Source organism: Callorhinchus milii, unplaced genomic scaffold, assembly GCF_018977255.1.
Source record: "Callorhinchus milii isolate IMCB2004 unplaced genomic scaffold, IMCB_Cmil_1.0 Scaffold10, whole genome shotgun sequence".
In the NCBI taxonomy this organism is placed as follows: Eukaryota; Metazoa; Chordata; class Chondrichthyes; order Chimaeriformes; family Callorhinchidae; genus Callorhinchus; species Callorhinchus milii.
Window position 1 is genome coordinate 6,751,283 of NW_024704751.1, and position 16,243 is coordinate 6,767,525.

The 16,243-nt window shown below is 42.4% G+C and overlaps 1 protein-coding gene across 1 annotated transcript; it reads left to right on the forward strand.

Annotated features, from left to right (window-relative positions):
• Positions 1-726: 726 nt before the first annotated feature.
• Positions 727-15,141, forward strand: aifm4 (apoptosis inducing factor mitochondria associated 4). Its single transcript, XM_007896629.2, has 19 exons — positions 727-1,034; positions 3,350-3,467; positions 5,184-5,293; positions 5,581-5,690; positions 6,184-6,228; positions 6,358-6,439; positions 6,593-6,705; positions 8,447-8,533; positions 9,782-9,873; positions 11,148-11,278; positions 11,671-11,786; positions 12,218-12,289; positions 12,387-12,450; positions 12,613-12,689; positions 12,874-12,991; positions 13,235-13,333; positions 13,731-13,806; positions 13,921-14,025; positions 14,668-15,141. Exons 1-19 carry the CDS (start codon positions 788-790, stop codon positions 14,699-14,701), a joined length of 1,896 nt encoding a protein of 631 aa, XP_007894820.1. The 5' UTR covers positions 727-787; the 3' UTR covers positions 14,702-15,141.
• The last annotated feature ends 1,102 nt before the right edge of the window (positions 15,142-16,243 follow it).

The window sequence follows — 16,243 nt, forward strand, 5'->3', positions numbered from 1 at the left end:
ACAAGGAGCCATTTCTGTTTGCCATAACAAGGGGGTGGGGGGTGTTGTGAGAGTGGACTTGTGTCAGGCTCTGGGAATGGGCCAAGTGGGTGGTGGAGGAGGAGGGAGGGTGGGTGGGAGGGTTGGAGGGGCTTTGCCATTGCCCTTTTTTTTTAACGCAGTGAGGAGAGAGGGGAGGAGAGGGGGGAGGGGAGTGGGAGGGAGAGTGGGAGAGGGGAGTGGGAGGAGAGTGGGAGGGAGAGGAGAGTGGGAGGGAGAGGGGAGGGAGAGGGGGAGGAAGAGTGGGAGGGAGAGTGGGAGTGGGAGGGAGAGGGGGAGGGAGAGGAGAGGGGAGTGGAAGGGAGAGTGGGAGAGGGGAGTGGGAGGGAGAGGAGAGGGGAGGGAGAGTGGGAGTGGGAGGGAGAGGGGAGGGAGAGTGGGAGGGAGAGGGGAGGGGGAGTGGGAGGGAGAGGGGGGGGAGAGAGGGAGAGGGGGAGTGGGAGGGGAGTGGGAGGGAGAGGAGAGGGAGAGGGGAGGGGGAGTGGGAGGGGAGGGGAGGGGAGGGGAGGGAGGGGAGTGGGAGGGGAGGGAGAGGGGAGTGGGAGGGAGAGGGGAGTGGGAGGGGAGTGGGAGGGAGAGGGGAGAGGGGAGGGGGAGTGGGAGGGAGAGGGGAGTGGGAGGGAGAGGGGGAGTGGGAGGGGAGTGGGAGGGAGAGGAGGAGTGGGAGGGAGAGGGGAGTGGGAGGGGAGTGGGAGGGAGGGGGAGACACAGACAGACAGACAGACAGGTGGTTCCTAAGGAGACGGTGATGTTACACAGAAGCCGATTGTTAGCCCCGGGGCAGGGCTTGTGGCCGCTGAGTGGCTTCCAGCCCCCGTCAGTGGGCGAGAGAGGAGCGCTCTCGCTGTGGCGCTGCGGGTCCCTGTGTCCGGTGCCCCGCGCAGTGCCCCTCTCCGACGCACTGGTCCAGCGCTCGTCTGGGGGGCGATCCCCTCTCTCTCCTCTGAGACCCGCAACAGCCCTCTCCACTATGGGGGGTCACAAGTCCAAGTCAGGTAACTGCGGGTTATTGTTCGCTTTTATTTAAACCGACGGTTTTGTGGGGTATGTGTCATTTTATTTTTATTTTTATTGATTGATTGATTGATTGATTCATTGATTTATTCATTGATTTATTCATTGATTGATTTATTTGTTTATTCGTTTATTTGTTTATTTGGTTTATTTCATTTTTAAAAAAAACTCAATGCAATGCCTTGAATTGTTGACCAGGGCTGCTGTTTTCATCATCATCATCACCATCATCACCATCATCACCATCATCATCATAATAATAATAATAATAATCCTCGCATTCGATATAGCGCTTTTCACGTCTTCTCGACGTCCCGAAGCGCTTCGCAGAACACACTGTAAAGTGAATTGACTATATTTGTGGGCGACACACACACACACACACACACACACACACATATATATATATATATGTGCATATATATTATGCATAATGACTGGAACGGGTATTTAGGGCTTAAGAGCCTGTTTCTGTCTGTTGATGCTAAAAATGTCTGCTGTTGTTAACACGTTTGTTCCCGCGGATATTGGCCGTCGCGTTTCTCCCACGAAATGCACAGTAACTCCGCTTTGCGGTGTATCCCGTGAAGCGCTTTGAGACTCCTCAACCACGTGGTTGTTGCAACCATCCCTGCGTTTGTTACAGCGCCTTATCGCGCCGTCGAGACGTCTCAAAGCCCTTCACGGGAAACACTGTAAAGTGGAGTTGCTGTGCATTTTTTCTGGGCGACATGCGAAACTCCCACTAAAGAGGTGTAAACCTACATCCGTTTCATATCTTTCCTTCCACTTAACAGAGAGCAAACACGCAGCAGTTCCCTACATTGGAATAAAGATCTCTATCACTTTTGAGTTAGTAAGGGTTTCTCCACCCATTATTTCTAGTTACCTCTTTATTTACCATTTTTTTTACTGCAACTCGCAGGCTAATTAAGATAAATGCCTGGTGTTTTACCAATACCATGATATTAATACTAACGGGAAATGAACCTAAGTTCTAATACTGAGGGCAGCGGGCTTTTAATGAAAACATTCGTGCCAGACGAAACTTTTCTTTTATCAAATCGTCGCCTAATTGTGTTCTACAAATGTCATAAACGCCTGTGCATGCATTAAGTTTGCAATAAAGCCTCTACTGCGAGCGGCCAATAAGGCAATTCAGCAATTAGCCGACCACTCACTTCACATTGAGTCACATGAGAGTATGAGACTTGCTGGCGGATCTTCAGTTCTGGGTCTGTTTGATAAGAGTTACTGGAGATTAAACACTAAAACCTACTCAGACATGTGGTTGTTTTGAACTTGTCCTCTTGGGCTTCGTTTGTGGTCACCTTGTGGCAGGGCGAAACCTTGGGCAAGTTTCCTTACTCCACACAGAGCCTAATAATAATCCCTCCAAAAAAAAACAATAATAAATTGGTCATTTTCAATCTACGACTGTTTGTGGGACATTGCTGTGCGCAATTGGCTGCCGCGTTCGCCCACAAATATGCAGTCAATTCACTTTACAGTGTGTTCTGTGAAGCGCTTTGGGACGTCCTCCCGACGTGAAAAGCGCTATATCAAATGCAAGGATTATTATTTTTATTACCTTCTCTTAGTGCGCTTTGTTTCGACAAAAAGTCCTGTAGCCTCAGAAGCGAGAGGACTCGGGTTCGATTCCCGAGCGGGGCAAAACCTTAGGCACATTTCCTTACTCCACACACCCCTGCTTTCCTAGCAGTAAGTACCAAAAATCCGGTTGTTAGTCGATTGGCGGATCGCTTTCCTCGGGTAATTAATCCTTTTTTAAAAAAAATAATAATTTGTTCATTCAATCCACGACTGTCAGCGGGACACTGCTGTGCGCAATTGGCTGCCGTGTTTCGCTCACAAAATAGACAGTCAATCGAGACCTCTTAATGTGGAGATTACCCAGATGGTAAACAGCACTTTTGCTTTTGAATTGTTCTTACAGTAATAATAATGGTAAGAATCCTCGCGCTTGAAATAGCGCCTTATCACGTCTCAAAACGCTTCACAGAATATGCTGTAAAGTGTAGTGACTGTGTCTTTTGTGAGCGAAACGCAACAGAACCTGAGGAATTACTGAAGAGAAATAGTTCACAAATATTTAAAATTAAATTGCTGAAGTACAGTAGCTCAATTTGGGGTAGCTATATCAAATGCAAGGATTATTATTATATTATTCTTCACTGTGTCTCGCTGTGTTACACTGTGTCCTTTCGCTGCAATGAACCATAGATAAGTGATGTTTAACTCAGTTCTTCCCTTCCTTTTTCTTCCCAAATAACAGTGAATATTTCAACGTCGGATGATTACAGCAAAGATAAGAAAAAAGCCAAAGCAAAAGAAAGTCCGGAGAATATGATAGTGAAACAGGCATGTTTGGTTACTGATATGAACAATGGAGAGTAAGTGTTGGTGTATCGTAACCCCTTGTCACAATATTAACCCCCCCCCCCCCCCATTTCTGGGTTAAAGAGATCTTAGCTGTCTCTTGATTGTTGCCGTTCCCAATGGGTTTAATGGTATTTACTGTTGCATCTCCTCAAGGCCAGTTCAGAAAGGCTCCACTTTCTCCCAGAGAATATCCGATTGAGATTAGGGGAAGCGAAAATAACAAATAAATAATGTGAAATTATTAGTGGCCAACTTGACAGATGCAGCGGCAAAAGGTATTACAGCAGAACCCTGTGATTGCACGTTTCATTGTAATGCAGGTTTGTTTATAATTGGGTCGTGTACCCTGATATTTTCCTAACCCCCCCCCCCACAAAAAAAAATGAGATGGGAGCAATCACGTCCCATTATAATGCTGGTTTTGATGTTATGCAGCCTAACTATTGCGTTATAACCTGGCTCAACTGTAACTGTAGTCTATTTGCCAAATGCAGAGTGTTTGAGTTCCAGTCCAGTCAATTGGGGATAGATATTGCCTCACAGATGCTTTTGCCATTCATTCTCTCTCAGGCAAAGCTTATAAACAGCCACCAAGACCAAACAAGGGTGTAGCACACAACATAAATATTTTGTGAATTGTACATATTGTTCCCAAGCAAAGCAAAGGTTGACTCATAATAAAATAACTGGATCAAACAACTGTTTTCTATTGAATGTAAACCTGGATATGAAGTCGGTGTTCGATCAATGAAACGTCTTTGTTTAGGAGGGCGGGTCATTTGGCAAGAATAATTTATTCTTTAACTGTTAGGCATCTGCCATATATTCTTCTAAATGTCATTTTTAGATGCGCTCTGTTTCTATCCGCTGTTTGTCGTTCTCGAAGGTACTTGTCAATCTATTTGCCTTTTAGCAGGAATCTAAAGGCAGTGAGCCAACAGTTATATCACAATATTATGTTTTAATCAGTCATTTATTATCTAATCAGCGATACTTGTTTGGATACTTCCTGTTTACAGCTGATTATTGATAAAAACACATACTAATCAGTGGCAATACAGGTATTTGGATTTCGCCCACAAAGTATACAGTCAACTCACTTTACAGTATATTATGTGAAGCACTTTACGATGTCTCGAAGAAGTGATAAGGCTCTATATCAAATGCAAGGATTATTAATATTATTATAGGCCAATCTGCTATTCTCAGCTCCCTGTCCTATTTAATCATTTATTGAGCAATTAAATTGCGACAAAATATTTATATTTAAATGTTTTACTTGGAGGTGATCAAAAATGTCCTGCGAGCTCCAGGTGAAAGTTACCAGTGAATTTGGCTGTTCATTATTCAGGACGTTAAGCTGTAAAAACTGAATAAACATATTTTTCTTCTTCATCCGGTAATCTTCTCTAAGTAGTTTGGTACATTGAAATTCTGTGCACTTTTATGTTGTTGACAGCCTTGGTAATAGCTCTGAATTCTGTGTTCATCTGACCTCACTCACTGAAGCCTGTAACCTAATGGCATTCTTGCAAGTGCAGTCACAATTACTCCACAGCAAACACAGTAAACACTCCGCAATGCCTGTTTGCAAAATCTATTTACCCTATGAAATTAAACCTCACATTTTATCAATATGAAATCCAAAATCTTACTGCCCCATTAAATTAAAATGTCATTTCCTGGTGTGTGGCTAATGTGCATATGTGCTATTGTACTCTCTGTAGGATGCGGGAAATTGAAATTGAAAAGCACAAGGTTCTGCTTATCAAAAGCAAGGGAGAATTTAGTGCCATAGGAAGCACGTGCCCCCATTACGGAGCTCCACTGGTAAAAGGTAAGAGATATTCAGAGAAGTGCAAAAAAAATTGATCACTCAACCCACGACTGTTTATAGGAGACTGCTTTGCGCAATTGGCTACCGCATTTCGGCCACAAAATCTACCGATAATCCACTTTACAATCAATACATTTTGTGAGTGGCTTTGAGCCGTCTCAACGACGTGATAAGGCGCCTTATCAAATGCAAGGATTATTATTATTATCTTGTTGCGAGTCTTTTTTTGCCGTGTGTGTGGTTGCACAGTGTATATTGCATCTCTTTTCACCTTCCTTTATTTCTAGGAGTCCTTTTACAAAATAGGGTACGATGTCCTTGGCACGGTGCCTGTTTCAATATAAAAACCGGAGACATTGAAGAATTCCCTACTCTCGACAGTGTACAATGCTTTACGGTATGATTCACACCTTTCGAAAGAAAGGCTTTAAATGATTCTATAGTGATTGTGAATAGATCCAATACAGACCGCATCACAGACTGCATTCAGCGGGCATTGGCCTGCTCTATGTCCCCCGCCCTGCCCATCCCAACATCTGCCCCTACCCTTTGGAACTCCATCCCACAGTCTTTTTGCCTCCCCCTTCCCTTGCCTCCTCTTTGATCACACCTTCGGTCACCCTCCAACCCCCCCACCCTCCCTGACCTCCACCTCTCCTGATCTCAACCTCCAGCTCGGGTGCAGATCCTTGACTGTTCAGTGCCTTGGGACGTTCTCCCGACGTGAATGGCGCTGTGTAAATGTAAATTGTTGTTGCTGTTCTCTAAACCTGTTTCCCCCCCCCACCCCCCCGCCCTCTAACCTCTCCAATCGGATCTCTTACTGTTTGCCTTTATCACAATATTTCTTATACGGTGTGTTTCTTGCATTTACCCCTCCCCCTCCGCAGGTCGAGGTTCAGGACCAAAAAGTTTTCATATCTGCAGATATCAACGTAAGTGTTTCTTTGTCTGGCTCGATGTTACGCTTTTTAAAACAAAAATATTCTGGAGTCCCTTACCAACTCTTCTTCTGGTTTAAGGCGTGTTCAGCATCAAATGTGTGTGTGTTTTCTTTTTGAAAGGCATTGGAAACCCCCAAAAGAATCAAACACATGGTCACACAGTCACCAGAGAATAAGCAGGTCACTCTTCTAATCGGTGGAGGTAGGTGTGATTTCAGCGACGACCACTACTCATTGAGAAGAGCTTGAAACCAATTTGAAATATGTTTTTAGCATTGATATCTTACTCATATATCCTTGCAATGTAAGAGCGCTTTGACTGACACATTGTAATCCCGAGTTTGCCTGCCTCAAGGTCCAGCTGCGTTAACGTGTGCGGAAACCCTTCGTCAGGATGGTTACAAAGGTCGGATAATACTGGCAACCAAAGAAGAGCATTTACCCTACGATCGGCCCAAACTCAGCAAGGTTGGTTAGTGAGGATGGTTTTAGATGTGGAGTGACACGTGAAGCCACTCTGCTTTCTCCTCTCCGTACAGGCAGCGCAGTCCTGTTATAATGCGCTCTTTTATAGCACAAATTCAGTTCTCTAATTCAGATACAGTGTGGGCCCCATTCACTGCACATGTATTCGGCCGGCCTGCTCTCAACGGTACAGGACTCTGGTCATGTTTCTTAATGCCTTGGTGTTTGGTTTCCCACGACACCTGCTTCCCCACTTTGCTAACTAACGCCCGAATAATAATTATTTGTTGCAACGGTCTAAATGGTAATCTTGGTCCAGCTCACCAATTTGCACGGTTTCATATAAACAAAATTCACAATGTATTAGCGAACCCCACTCAGAGGAGGGAAACAATTATACAATTGAGCACCATTTGATACCAGGAAAAAAGCCTCTTACTGATGCTAGATACAATAGTTGATTTATCCATCCACATCACCATCATTTATCTTGTGGAGAAGCTAGTAAGCTCTATGGAGCTATTTTAGCAAAGAGCAAATAAGGCTTTGTGTTATATACAGAAAAGACCTTTGTATCATCGACTGAAAGGAGGCACAAAACTGACCACAAAAATGGAGCAATTTGTAATACTATTCAGAGTTCAGCTTACAATGTATATTTACAGGAATGCTGTTGGAACTATAAAATATAATATAATCCTTGCATTTGATATTGCGCCTTATCACGTCTTCGAGATGTCTCAAAGCGCTTCACAGAATGTAAAGTAACGTGAATGGACTGTATATTTTGTAGGCAAAACCTGGAAATCACTTGCGTACAGCAGCGTCCCCACAAACAGTTGGGGATTCAGTGACCAAATTTTTTTTCAAAAATTTTTGAGGGGATTAATACCCCCAGAAAAGCGATCGACCAATCGACTAACAACTTACCTACCTACTGCTAGGTAAACAGAGGCGTGTGGAGTAAGGAACCTTGTGGAGTCCTGTAGCTCAGTGGTTAGAGCACTCGCTTTGCAAGCGAGAGACCTGAGTTCAATTCCAGGCAGAGGGCGAAACCTTGGGCAAGTTTCCTTACTCCACACAGAGCCTAATAATAATCCCTCCAAAACCAAAAACAATAATAAATTGGTCATTTTCAATCTACGACTGTTTGTGGGACATTGCTGTGCGCAATTGGCTGCCGCGTTCGCCCACAAATATACAGTCAATTCACTTGACAGTGTCTTCTGTGAAGCGCTTTGGGACGTCCTCCCGATGTGAAAAGCGCTATATCAAATGCAAGGATTGTTATTATTATTGCCTAACATTTTGGCCTGGCTAGCCAGGAATTGAACCCAAGTGCTCTGCTTGGTGAGGCGAGTGCTTTAAATAATACGCTACAGAACTCCAACTGACTTAACAGCACTTGATATTGAAGGATTTCTCTATTTTATTTCCCACCTGATCACTTACAAAGAGTTAGAAGCAAATACAAGGGCTATAAACTCCCCTTGAGAGCTCATCTTATATTACATGTACTCACTCAACCTCCCTGAACAGCTGTTTTAGTTTTAACCCTTTCTCTCTCCCTCCTCCCGAAACAAATACCATCAGTTAATTCAATACAACTTTAGGCAACAGCTAGAATTCCAGGATCAGAACTATACCCACAGAAAACCTCAACAAGCACGTTATGAGTTAACTGTTTTTGATAATGAGTAGAAATTGAATTGTAATTTGCTTACTTTCTGTGCATTTCCCCGAGGTTTGGGATGGGAACATTGAAAGTATTCTGTTGCGGCATCCAGAGTTCTACTTATCATATGGAATCGAGGTCTTGACTAACAAGGAGGTGAGTCAGGACTCGAGTTGAGTTTTTGTAGAAACCTTTTATGGGTATTGATCAGTAACCACGAACAAAGACGTACATAAAATACATGCAATCCACTTTACAGTATATCCTGAAGCACCTTGAGATGTCTCGATGGCGTGATAAGGCGCCATATTAAATGATGCTAACAATACCACCCGCTGCCCTGAAAACCACATTGCAAAACATTCGTGATGCAACACTTAATTCCACTGTACCTTTGCAACATTCAGATTTAACAGTCCATACCTCCTTTTAAAGTTAATCTTGAGGTTGATTTATGTCCTTTCTCCACCCTTTGTACACACACTGTCATGTACCGAGAAGGGTGGAACCCTGACAATAAAATACCAGAAGCTGGCACTTATACCTGAAGGAGAGCGACGTGGATGTGGTTTGAACGCTCCCTTTTATAATCTTGATCCATGATGGTATTATGTTTCGGAAGGTCACCTCCCTCGCAAATAGCTGGCATAGATCAGGGATATAGCACAGGACAGCCAAGAGCCTAGCACTTTGCCAAACCCTAATCCAAATTGCACAAAATTAACATAGTTAATGAATCAATTTAACATTTGTTGCTGTTGGATTCTGACTTCAATTCAGCTTTCTTTCCCAACTATGATACTTTATCAATACCCCCATTCAGCCTGTTAATCTACAACAATGTGTGAAGCTGATGGGAGTCAGCAGATCTTCAACTAGCTCTATGCTCAATAATAATATTATAATAATCCTTGCATTTGATATAGCACCTTATCACATTGTCAAGACGTCTCAAAGCGCTTCACAGGATATACCGTAAAGTGGTTTTGAATATACATTGTGGGCAAAACGCGGCAGCCAGTTGCGCACAAAAATGTCCCACAAACAGCCATGAAGTGAGTGAGCAATTGTATTTGGGGAATTATTGGCCAGGACAACGGGAGAAACTCCCTTCTCTTTTCAAATAGTGCCATGGGACCTATAACATCCACCTAAACGGGCAGATGGGACCTGAGTTTAACGTCTCATCCGAAGGACAGCATCTCCGACAATGCAACACATCTCCAGCACTGCACTGGAGTGTCAGCTTAGACTATGTGTTTCCAAGACCCAACATGGGGCTTGAACTCACAACCTTGTGTCTCGGAGGTGAAAGTGCTTCCCCTGGGCCAGGCTGACACTGTAGAATTCCACTCTCAAACACTCCGCTATTTAAATGCTTCTTCTCTCTTGGATTGTGATTAGGCCGTGTCTGTGAATGTATCTAAAAAGAGAGTTGGTTTCAAGGATGGAATGTCTCAGCAATATGAACACCTATTGATTGCGACAGGAAGCATGTAAGTGATTGACAGCACCCTCGAACGATTCCGTCTCACTTGCTCCCAGAAACTGCTGCTGTAATCCTGAATTTGCAATTGGGTTCCTCCAAAACCTGTTTCTAATGTTACCTTATTGTCTCCTTATTCCTAATCCTTCTGCCTGAGGTGAGGTTGTTAACCACACAAGAGCAATAAATACATTCCAGCATTGCTATTGTCTGCTCAGAGCATTTGCCCATCACAGTTTGGGCATCTATGAGGTACTGCAGTGCTGTGATATCTCTCTGTCTCATCTTTGACGTGGCATTTATTGTGGACCACACAATCGGCAGCGAAAGGTGGAATATCTGAATGCGCATCCCAGTAAAGTGGGATGTCTTTTTAAACCTTTGATCCCAATGGGATGAAGTGCTGAGCCACCTCTGTGCGTATTGAGATTCAGTTTCCAAAATCTTTTGGATTTACATAAAGGGTTAAACAATTCATCCTATCCCCTTTGCTTTCTTTGATGAACAAAAGTATTGAGCCGCTATGCTACATCGAACTGATTTCTTTCTGTGCTACATGTACGTGATCACATGATGGTCTTAAGTTCACTCGTTGCTGCTGTAATGACACAGCCTTTGGTAGAGTAATTCAGCCGCCCAGCCCATGCTTCTAAAAAATATACTGCGACTGGTTGGCAGAACAATGACTTCCTTCAGTTACGGGTGATAAGCTGTGGTTTTGCAACATGCGTCATGACATTATGGAGATGCCTTGACTGAAATCACAATTTGTTCAAGTAGTTTCACACAAGCGAGCACAAAGCACTTCCACAGTAAGCTTTTTATAAAAACATATATCAGTATAAATGAGACTGGAACATGCCTCACCAGTTCAAGATTGCTTCTAGTTTCCTGCAAATGTTTTGCTCGATTTTCCAAAACCTTTTGACTAGCTATTTGCATTTGTTATTAAATATGCTTATGCATATATTGGTTAGATATATGGTTAGACTTCAGCAGTTACCCCAACTCACACTCTGGTGTCCCCAGGCCTTGGCTCTTGCCAACCTGTGCCTAATACTTTCCGGAATTAGGTAAGAAGGAGGGAATGCTCATTCCATTCCATCAATTCATCTCTGGAATTTCCACGTGCAGGTGGGATGCATGGAATTCTCAGTTTGGTTTGGATTGGTGATGGTAAACTCAGTGAAGGATTTCCGCATGTATCAGACGCCCAGCAAAGCAAAAACCTTCTTTGCATTCTGGTAGCAGTTTATATACCTAATGTTGTGTCTTCCTAAATAGACCCAGAAGACTGACTTGTCCAGGAATGGATCTGGAGAACGTGTGGGTGTTGCGCACCCCTGAAGATACAAAGAAAATTCGTGAACTATCAATACACAAGAAAGTGGTTATTGTGGGCACCTCATTCATAGGTGAACTTTCTTCATTATCTTTTCACTAAAGCAGATGAAAAGTATCCATTCACTGATGGCTAACTCGAAACTAGTTCTTGTGAAGATTAGAAAACTGTGAGAATATCCTGATCTATGTTCGTAACTATATTACAAGGATTGAACACACAAGCTTCCTGCAATACATAGTATGTAGAGTTGCGTAGGGTAGTTCTTAGCAGAATTGCCTAATAAAGAATCTGATCAACCAGGAAGCAGATCGTGTCGGATGAATTCCGTGTGAAAACGATTACAGATTAAAAGTGTCCATTGGCCCGAGACAGCTAGCTCTAAGAGGCGAATTTCCTTTCCATCTTTACCTGCTCGTGATGAAGCAAGGCCTGTATCACTCTTAACATTCTCCTGTGTTCTAGGAATGGAGGTGGCCGCCGTTTTGGCTGACCGAGCCGAGTCTCTGATAGTGGTCGGAACCAGTGTAACCCCATATCAAGCAGTTCTGGGGAAGGAAATTGGCGAGGCAATCAAAAAGGTCTGTTGACAAAGTCAGCGACACAAACAATAAATCAGAAACTGATGGGCTGTAATGTGGCCAGATTTGCCACAGGTCTGTAAAAGAAAACTGTTGAATTTTAGCTGATGATTAACCGCTTTTCTTCCAGGTCATTATCTTATTCCAATTACTCATAGCCATTCTCTCTCGTTCTCCCTCTCTCCCGCCCCAAGGAAAACTGCAGAATCCAGTACTTGCTCTTATTAACATAATGCATACTTGCTTTATCTTGTATTAATACAGCGTGACCAAAAAGTTGTGATATCTACCCTGCTGTCTAAAAAAAAATCAACATTCCTTTAAGACTTATTAGACATTGTAATGGTATCACGATTTTTTGGTCACCCTGTATAACGTGCAGCCTGACACCTGACATTCTAACTTGGAAACTTTCCGTTGAAACATTGCAGATGTTCGAAGAAAAAAATGTGAGATTTTACATGGAGGATGGTGTGAATGAGCTGAGGGGAGAGAATGGCAAGGTAAACTCTGGCAGCTGTATTGGAATCGTCAAAATTGCACTTCAAAGTCACTGTAACTTTTTTTTTAAAAATATGAACAATTTTAATGTATTTACAGTTGAAAGAAATTGAGCTGAGCAGTGGAACTATTCTCCCAGCGGACCTCTGTGTGGTGGGAATTGGTATAAACACTTTTTTTGCTGTTGGATACTTACCTGCAATACAATACAACATTACATTTGTATAGCACCTTTCACGTCGGGAGGACGTCCCAAGGCGCTGGATTGTCTCAGTTGGTTTATCAGTTTGCATTCTTAAATATTTTTTCTGTTGTCTGTTGAAAGGAGTGGTACCTGCTACCAGTTTCCTCAGTGGAAGTGGTGTAAGCCTCAGTTCAAATGGCACGGTCGTGGTAGATAAGGTACGGATTATTATGGTGGAAAATCCTTTAGTTATCTTCTTAACGGCCGTCCTTTTCTTATTAAGACTCGTGTAGAAAAATTAACTCAATGGAAAGTTTTAATAGGTATGAATTATTATTGTGAGCTGTGAGTGCTTTCCTAGCTTGACTTCTAATCACTTGTTCCTTTGGTTCCACGCATCAGTACATGAACACCAGTAATTCAAAAATTTTCGCTGCTGGAGATGTGACTTCATTTCCTCTCTCGCTGCAAAATGATCAGATTGTCAATGTCAGTCACTGGCAGATGGCTCAGATGCAAGGTAACTCAGAAACATTCACAACGACAGCGTCCGTCTTTAGAGAGAACCGGCTTCCAAATCGAGAACTGAATTGAATAATGTTCCAAAATCCTTCACAATCAAATTAAGACAGTGATCATTCTGAAACGCTAAAGCTGTGAGAATTGTTAGCCCTTTGGCTACTATCAAAAAATATGCTATAATATTGGTGGGATATTGCTCTTTACTGTATACAATATGGAAACATTTGATATCATTTTACAGGCCATATCGCTGCGCTGAACATGATAAAGAAAAAGAAGAGCATACATTCGGTGCCATTCTTTTGGACGGTTTTATTTGGAAAGAGCCTTCGCTATGCAGGTAACGATTATAGTTTCCAACAGCGCACTACACTAGAGCCAGTTTTAGCTCTCTCCCAGGCACATGGTTTCATTTCCTCTGAGGCCTATTGCAGATTGGGCTTTTGCTGTATGCAAAAATATATCAATCACAAAGCAGTTCAGTTTATCGTGTTATGGTTTAACTTTGGTATTTCCTCCCCACCCATTCCATTTGGGTCCAAATTCAATAAAGGGACTCAAATATGCAATGTCCAGAATTAAAGATGTACATCATCGATAATTGGAGAGGGGGCAGGATTGAATTGAGGAAGAGTTTGAAAATCAGCAAACAAAGGATTTATGATTTTAATGGAGAATAGATAGTCAACACTGGTCAAAATGCACACTCAAAAAGTATTGTACCTATTTTTTGGCAGGATATGGAGGCGATTATGAGGAAATCATCTTCAAAGGCAATGTAAGCGACCTGAAGTTTGTGGCATTTTACATCAAGTAAGTCTGTTTTGGGGTATTTTGGAAAATGGGGTGGGAAAGCGGCTGGAAGGTTTAACATTCCGGAGGTTTAACGATTCCCAGCTAATAACATTGTGCTATTTGTTTTTAAAGGGAAGAACAGGTTGTCGCAGTTGCCAGCATGAACTATGATCCCATGGTATCCCACGCAGCTGAAGTTATGGCTTCAGGAAAGAGCATATCAAAGATGGAAGCTCAGTACGTCTCTCTTTCTATTTGCCCCCCTCCCCCCTTCCCATTTTAAACGTCGCTAAGTAGCGGGTCTAAACGGCTGCTCAAAGACAGAAAATCCACCTTCCCCACAGTCTCAGCTCAATGACAGCCCGAGAGAATCCCACATTTAAAACTTGCTTCAGGCAGCGAGATTCGTCAGTGATAAAGCTGTGGCATTCAATAATGTATTCCTTGTGACGAAGTGTTAAACTTGTCCTCTAGCACTTCACGTATCCTTTAGTTCACAATCATTATTCCTTGCTATTATATCTGTAAAATACGTAGACGTTCATCCTATACCATGCAATTGCCATCAGTGCCAATTGGCTACTTTGGTATGAGGCGCTGTGGAAGTGTTTGGCTATGGACTGTGTTTGGCAGCGCTCTGGGACGCTACCCTGCGTGAGGGGTGCTATTTAAATGCAAGTTGTTGTTGGTGGGCTGGGTGACACACTTGCTGGGACCATCACCTCTCTTGCAAGGAAACCTCCGGAGTCACCGGACATGACCTTGTATTACAGAATTGCAATTCCATGCTTTAATCATTCCATCGTACAACCCATTAGAGCACCGCATGCTGACGTGCCATATATTTTGCCTAATACAAACAATTTCTTCTTTCTGTAGAGATAAAGATATGCCATGGATGAAAATAATCTAAGATGCTGTTTCATTGCTCAAATGTGTGCTGTTGGAAGCTTGTTCCTGAGGAAGGTTCCTACCAATGGACTGTTGTTGATTATATGCTTTCATATGCTTTTGTTATGAAGCTCATTTTTATTAGTGCACAAATGTTTTGTCGACAATCCAAGAAATGATTCTGATAATCCACTATTAACGCAGTATAACTATTGTTGACCAAAGCGCAATCCTAATGCTGTTAAATAAACAATTTTTTNCTAACAATGCAAACGACTAAAAATGATTTAACTTGAGAAGTTTAAATAATTGGAAACTGGTTGGAAAAGACCTTTGTGTAAATGTTGGCTATATAATCAGTAACAAAGTGTTAGTAGCTGATGTGCTGTAAAATTGTACAATAAATTTGTTTTTTTCAAAGGAGCAAAGCAGGGGGAAAATAAATAAAGCTACGGATCTATACGAGTGGTTCCATGTCTTAAGGCTTACATTTCGTAAAATATTAGAAGGTGGTGCTCAGCAAAAGTGCTAGAAAATGTAAAAAAAATCAAACGTGTGGGTAAACAGGAGCTTTTTAAGAATTGTGGGTAGATCTCGAAGACATGATAAGGCACTATATCAAATGCAAGGATTATTATTATTTATTTCAGCAGACAGATTAATTTGAACCATTGCGTTCGACGTGAAATGCACCAGCCATGTGGCAGGGGGAGCTGTGTACCATGAAGTCAACTTGTGGTCTGTAATGCAAAATAAACCTAATGAGCTTGTTTTTAACTCGGCTAAAAAAAAACGCTAAGTTAAGTAGATTTAAGAGTAGGCTCTTCAAGCTGTCGAATTCTAAATAAAATGAGCAATCGATTAAAAAAGCCTTCAGCATTGTCCAGTCTCAGAGACGACATTATGAAACTCTTGGATAGTGACGAATGGTAAGGGCTGTCGTTCATCGTGTGCAAACATCGATTGCACACCATGTGTAAATATGTAATGAGGGGATAATCATGTAGTTAAACTAATGAGATAATTAATTTTGTAGCCGAAAAAATTATTGAAGCCCTTTTCCAAAAGTGAACTAAAACATTCGTTCGTTCACATAATTCCTACATCAGGTAAGAATATCAAAAGGGCCCATTATTTTGCACATCAGGGAAGCTGAGTTGGTAGTAAGCCATTAAATGGCATTATTATGGTCAGGATACAAACTGGTGTGTAATGTATCACAATACCTGTTGAACTGTCCAATCATTTTGTCAAATGTAACTCATTTGTGGAACTTTTTTTTGCTGACGGTGGTCGAGCTAACATTAGACTGACAAAGACAGCGCTAGACTTTCGAAAATTCACAATGACAAAAGCAAATCACAGAAAGTCAGGGAAAACAAAGCATTTGCACACTCTAACAAATTCTTCATGCGATCGGCACATAACATTTCTTTTCGATAATAAACGGCTGGATTACTTTTCACTGCGGACCATCTCCCATCCTGTTTATTTAGGAGTTCAGCTGAGTTTTAAAGTGTCTTTTCACTGAAGTCCATACAATTCTGTATGAAACTCCATTTCA